At 58.1% G+C, this 6,026-nt stretch overlaps 1 protein-coding gene across 2 annotated transcripts; it reads left to right on the plus strand.

Moving 5' to 3' along the window:
• Positions 1-171: 171 nt before the first annotated feature.
• TRAPPC2L (trafficking protein particle complex subunit 2L) lies at positions 172-4,595 on the plus strand. Of its 2 annotated transcripts, none has more exons than XM_060083618.1 (5): positions 172-260; positions 1,939-2,111; positions 3,264-3,351; positions 3,489-3,568; positions 4,388-4,595. In XM_060083618.1, exons 1-5 carry the CDS (start codon positions 228-230, stop codon positions 4,431-4,433), a joined length of 420 nt encoding a protein of 139 aa, XP_059939601.1. In that variant the 5' UTR covers positions 172-227; the 3' UTR covers positions 4,434-4,595. The 2 variants fall into 2 exon arrangements, with proteins under 2 accessions (XP_059939601.1, XP_059939600.1); XM_060083617.1 differs by lacking the exon at positions 172-260 and adding an exon at positions 1,162-1,328.
• Positions 4,596-6,026: the final 1,431 nt, after the last annotated feature.

Consider the following 6,026-nt stretch of genomic DNA (forward strand, 5'->3'; position numbering starts at 1 on the left):
AGTGACAGAAGAAGCGGGGCCCTGACCTGACCGACAGAATGAGAGGTGGGGCGGGGTCAGACCGGCTGAGTGACAGGGATGCGGGGCAAGGCCGACTGACTGACAGGAGAGGCAGGGTCAGGGCCAGCCGAAGGACAGGCGGGTGGGGTGGGGTGGGGTGGGGCGGGGCCTGGCCGGCCGCGTGACCGTCGTCGTCGTCACGTGATGCGGCCTGTCGGGCCCCCAAAATGGCGGTGTGCGTAGCGGTGATCGCCAAGGAGGTGCGTACTCCGGAGGGCAGGCCCGCTCCAGCGTCAGCCTAGCTCTCCGGTTCCTCTCCTTCCCTGCCCCAAGGGCTCCGGAGGGTGGGCCCGGGGGCTTTGCCGAGCGTAGGTGGCCAGGGGCGGGCCCGGGGGAGGCGCCGCCCAGACCTGCACCTGCCGCTGCCGAAGCGTCACGGGCCGGGTCTTCCTCTTCCGTCCGGGCCCCCGCTCCACCCAGCCATCCGTCCGCGGGCTTTGTGGTTTCCTGCTCCCGAGTCTAGGCGTCCACTTCTGTCCATCCTTCTCGGCCGCGCGCTCCCAACGGCCAGGCCCTCGACCCCCGGACGAGTGACTGTTTCCTCTTCGCTCAGCAGCCACAAGTCAGACCGTTGCACACCTCTGCCTAGAAACCTCAACAGTGGCTTCTCATTGCTTTAGGATCATGTCTGAGTAATCCCCTCCCCGTACCACAGACACTCTCCACTCCAGCTGACGGACTTACCTGCAGCTCCCACGGCAGGCTCTGCTCTCTCACCTCTGGGCCTGTGCACCTGGAACCCCTTCCTCCCTCCCCCCCACTCCTGTCCCCTCCACTGGCCACCAAAGATTTCACTTTCTCTAGGAAGTTTTTTCTGAATCCTGAGATTGAGCTGCGTGCCCATCCACGCGCTCCTACTGCACGGAGCCGTGGTGTCCGCCCCGGCCTTTTGAAAGACTAGGCTTCTGAGGCGGTTTTCCCGTGAAGCTCTTGTTATGCTGGCTTCCGTCTTATCACTTGCTGCGTTATTTGTTGGTGGGTTTGTGAACTGTCTCCTTCATCTGTCATCTCCATCAGGGTAGGGACAGCGTTGTGTACACTATATCTGTGCAGTGCCAGGCCTGTGGGAGCCTGGGAAGACGCTGTTAACTCCGGGGTTAGGTTGCTCGGAAATGGCTCTGCAGAGATGGAGGTCTGAGACGAGCCTTGACGGGTTTAGAGGGAGCCTGCCAGTGCCTCTGAGACTGCAGGAGCTGGAGTGTTGGGAAACAGCCAGTATGATGAGGCCAGGAGGAGGGCACGTGCTAGGATGGGGCCCTGCTCAGAAGGTGAGTGACAGTCTGCGCTCAGACCCACTTCCCAGAGCTGTCTTCTCTTTTCTGCCCATCCTACCCATGCCCCTTTGCAGACAGTATGAAAACCTCCTCAGATTAGATTGGGCACCCTGAAGGCAATGCCCACGGCAATTTGAAATTTTATTTATTTATTATTTATTTTCGGCTGCGTTGGGTCTTCGTCCTTGGGTCTTTGTTGCTGCGCGCGGGCTTTCTCTAGTTGCAGCGAGCAGGCTGCTTCTCTTGTTGGGGAGCACAGGCTCTAGGCGCGCGGGCTTCAGTAGTTGTGGTGCGTGGGCTCTAGAGTGCAGGCGCAGTAGTTGTGGTGCACGGGCTTAGTTGCTCCGTGGCATGTGGGATCTTCCCAGACCAGAGCTCGAACCCGTGTCCCCTGCATTGGCAGGTGGATTCTTAAGCACTGCACCACCAGGGACGTCCCAGTTTGGGGGATTAAGCAGTGGGTTTTGGGGAATGAGAGCGTATTCCATGGCTAATTGGCACTTGGCCGATCTGCCCTCCTGAGTGCCCCGTGGCCTTGTTTTCCGGGCCAGTGCACATGGGGTGGATCCTTGTCACTTCAGCCGCCGTCATCTTTTTCTTGCAGAATTACCCTCTTTACATCCGCAGTGTCCCCACAGAGAACGAGCTCAAGTTTCACTACATGGTGCACACGTCCCTGGACGTGGTGGACGAGAAGATCTCAGCAATGGGGAAGGCCCTGGTGGACCAGAGGGAGCTCTACCTGGGCCTGCTGTACCCCACAGAGGACTACAAGGTGTATCCTCGCACTTGGCAGTGGCTTCAAGTCTGGGGATTCCCTGCAGTCGCAGGGTGCACTGTAGCGTTAGGTCCCCTTGAAAAGCATCTCGTAACATCACTTGAAAAGGAAAAAAGATGCGGGCTTTTGGCCAGTGGGGAATTAGAGCAGCTTGAGGACAATTAGGACCTCATACCCTTTTTTCTTTAATTAGGACGATAATGTGGGAATAGCCAGGCTTGAATTGCCTTGTGACAATCCCCACCTGTCCCTTGGGTTTGTGGAGGAACTGGGGACTCTCTGGCTTCATGCCGTCTCAGCGGGGCCACCACCTCCTGAGCAAGGGGTCACTGTTCACGCATCTTTTTTTTTTTTGTATTTATTTATTTAGGCTGCACAGGGTCTTACTTGTGGCATGTGGGATATTCCTTGCAGCGTGCAGGATCTTTAGTTGTGGCATGTGGACTCTCACTTGCAGCATGCGTGTGGGATCTAGTTCCCCGAGCAGGGATCGAACCCAGGCCCCCTGCATTGGGAGCGAGGAGTCTTAGCCACTGGACCACCAGGGAAGTCCCCACTCATCTCTTTGCCAGGCCCAGCCCCACCAGTCACTGTGAGATCTTGACCAGTCCTTGGGACAAATGGCTCGAAACCCATGGAGTTCAAAGACATTCCCACAAGCAGTAACGAGCTCGCCCAGCGTCACTGCCCAGAGCCACTGTTCTGCAAGATGGAGTGGCCTTTAGAGGTGTGGGTACCTTAGGCAGGATTCGCCTCATTTGTGCAACCTCTGGTCTTGCAGTTAACCCTTCCCAGCTGGGAACTGATGCAGAGAGAAGGCGAGGGGCCCCAGGGTTTGGGCAGGTTGCCCCGGGGCTTGAATCATGATAAGGCTTAGCTCCCTGCCCTTTGCTTCTCCAGTAAACACAAGAAGCTGTCTAAGGAAGTGTCCAGTCACACCTGGTGCAGTCCCGTGTCCTCCTGGCACTGTGGGAGTGGCCCAGCCTGGGGCACTTGTTGTGATGCAGGTTGTCATGCTTCTCCAGAGCAGCTTAGCAGCCGGAGGACATGCACAGATGGCCTTCCTCTCACAGGCTCTGCACGGTGATGCTGTGCTTGGGGCTGTCACAGAGTCCCCGTGTTAAGAGCATGTTCCCTAACCAGCTGTGCAGATACGGCTACGTGACCAACTCCAAGGTGAAGTTTGTCATGGTAGTGGATTCCTCCAACACGGCGCTCAGAGACAACGAGATTCGCAGTGTGAGTGTGGGGACCAGTGGGCGCGCCTGGCCGCTCGGTTTTCCGTCTTTGTTCAGAAATGCTGAGAGGCCCGAGCATGGCAGCAGCTGTGTGTACTTGCACATGTGAATTAAACACGTTGTTGGTTCTTGTTTCAGATGTTCCGGAAGCTACACAACTCCTACACAGACGTGATGTGCAACCCCTTCTATAACCCGGGGGACCGCATTCAGTCCAGGTGGGTGTGGTGCCTTCTCAGGTAGCCCCCGCCTTGCTGAGAGGCAGCAATTCTGAGAGGCAGGGAGGGAAGGTCTTTTTAAGCGAAGGGCACTGTCCCTCTAAGGCAGCCATTCTGAAGAAGCAGAACCCTGTGTTTCCAAACAAGCTCTTCCTTGGGTCTCCAGATCAGCAGGCGAGGAGCTGGGGAGCGGAGGGGGCAGAGCTTGCCCGTCTGGTCTCCCAGGTCGGCCCAGCGGGTCCTGGGGCGCCTCCCCAGATCCCAGTGAGGGCTCAGGCATACGGACAGGAGCCTCTGGGAGAAAACGTCCTCCTGTCGCGGCCCGATTTTGTCTTTGATGTTGAACTTAGACGATTAGGAAATTAGATTGCAGGTGTCTTCCAAATAGCCTTCAGGTAAACACAGACCTAACATCTGGATGTCACAGTGATGCTTCCCAAAGAAGCATTCACGAGCACGTGCTCCAAACCTGCTCTGGGAATTCCCTGCATCCCAGACACAGTTCCTAAGGGGTTCCTTGTAGCCGGCAGGTGACCCCCGCCAGGGAAGATGACCCCTTCCTATGGCGCCTTCCCTCAGTGGTGACAATGTGTCTTGGGTCATCCTGGGTCCCACCCCGGCCTGGAGACCCAGCAAGGGCAGCACCGTGGGAAACCACACAGGAATGAGGTGGGAGACTCAGATTCTCACCTGTTGTGTCGGCACGCACGTCCTGGCCTCAGCCGGTTTCACTCACCGGGACCTCAGAGACTGACATCTCTGCCAGCCAGGGATGGAGGGCCTGGCTCTGCTTCTCTGATTGTCTGTTTCTCTTTGCAGGGCCTTCGATGGCATGGTGACGTCCATGATGATACCGGTCTGCTGAGGAGTGTGCTGCAGCCCGTGGCTGGAAGGAATCGTTCTGTGCATATCCGTGTTGTTCCGATGTATCTTTATTTCCACTTGTCTCCTCTTGGGTGTCATGGACGTGCCGCTGGGGGCAGGGCCTCGTGCACGGTGCCTGTTCACTAAAGGTCTTGTGAGGTCAGGTTTCGCTTTTTCTTTCCGCGTCAACACAAGGTTTAACTAAAGACAGTTTAGGGACTTACCTGGCGGTCCAGTGGTTAGGACTCTGTGCTTCCACTGTAGGGGCCGCAGGTTCAATCCCCGGTCAGGGCACTAAGATCCCGCATGCTGTGCAGCACGGCCGAAAACAAAAGGAAACACTTTATGTGGACTTTTCAGGGACAGAGCAGATCGGGGACCGGGCAGAGCAGGAGCCGTTGTCCCCACTGGGCACGAAGCGGCAGGGGGAGCTGGGTGGCGGGAGCTCTCAGAGCTGGGAGCCCAGGAGAGGCTGCGAAGGGAGGGGCAGGGGACCCGTGGGCCGGCCGCCCCCTCCAGTGGCTCAGCAGGTGGGCTTATCTGGAGGGTCGGCCTTCTGCGCCCAGAGCCGGATTAGAGGGGCACATGGGACGGCCTGCACACCTTCCCCCGGCGGGAGGGGCCTTCCTCCTCCTGGTCTTGCCCGGCCCCGGAAGGCCACCCTCCCGAGACCATGGAACTACAGCGTCTTCATCAGCTGCTGCTGGGCATCGAATGAGCAAACCCCCAGAGTCCCCTCCTGCCTGCGAGTGCCCTGAGGTTCCTGATGGCCCGAGGGCCAGGTGGGTGTTGGGAGAGGAGCCCCCTTCCCTGCTGACCCCCAGGCCCCTGGGCAGGCTGTGGAAGGGGCGCTTACACTTGAGGAGGCGCTGCTGTCGTCAGATTCCTGCCCTCTGCTTCCCCAGAAGCCTGCTCAGGCAAGGTTGACCACAGTTCTAACTGACCGTGATTGAGGCCACAGCCCCTTCTGGGATCAGGTGACCCAGGTTCCTGTGCACTTTGTCATTTGGTGACGGCGTCTCTGAAGTGGAAGAGGCCCTCCTGGGCCTGAGCCATCTACACAGTCGGCTCTGTGTGGTCTCAGCGTGGCTGGCTTCCTTGATCAGGCACCCCAAGACACCACGAGCCCCTCCCGCCCCCTCAGTCACTCTGGAGAGGGTCTCTGACCAGGAGGAAGGTAGGAGGGTGGCTTAGACCCACTGGGAACAGGGAGGCTGTGAGCTGTGAGCATCGTTGGCCCAGGGCTGGGATTGGGATGCACTCTGCTCTGCTTGTCTTTGGGTTTCCTTCCCTTCTTATGAGCACAGGATTACAGAAGTAAACAAACAAAAAACAGCTCAGAATCTGTTAAAGACACACGTCCCGGGCTCCCCCCCCACCCCGCCTCACCTGCCACAGGTGGAATTGCAACACCTAGAAGAGGGCTGAGAAGTGCGACCAGCAGGTGTTGGTCTGATGCAGGCCACCCTCACACGGGCTTTCTCCCCACAGTCCATCCTCAACTTTCTGGTTGAGCTTTTACTTAGTAATCTCTCCTGCCTGAGTAATGGCCGAGGCAGGGACTACAGGTTGCCAAGGCAACATCCATTCTCCC

Source organism: Mesoplodon densirostris, chromosome 19, assembly GCF_025265405.1.
Source record: "Mesoplodon densirostris isolate mMesDen1 chromosome 19, mMesDen1 primary haplotype, whole genome shotgun sequence".
NCBI classification, from domain to species: Eukaryota; Metazoa; Chordata; class Mammalia; order Artiodactyla; family Ziphiidae; genus Mesoplodon; species Mesoplodon densirostris.

What these genes read in the sequence shown, in the direction of transcription:
- TRAPPC2L (XM_060083617.1), top strand. Translation starts at nt 1,173, where the DNA reads ATGGCTCTGCAGAGATGGAGGTCTGAGACGAGCCTTGACGGGTTTAGA. An exon ending in CCCACAGAGGACTACAAGGT is followed by an intron (nt 2,112 to 3,263) that starts GTATCCTCGCAC and finishes CCAGCTGTGCAG; the next exon opens with ATACGGCTACGTGACCAACT. An exon ending in GGGGACCGCATTCAGTCCAG is followed by an intron (nt 3,569 to 4,387) that starts GTGGGTGTGGTG and finishes TTCTCTTTGCAG; the next exon opens with GGCCTTCGATGGCATGGTGA.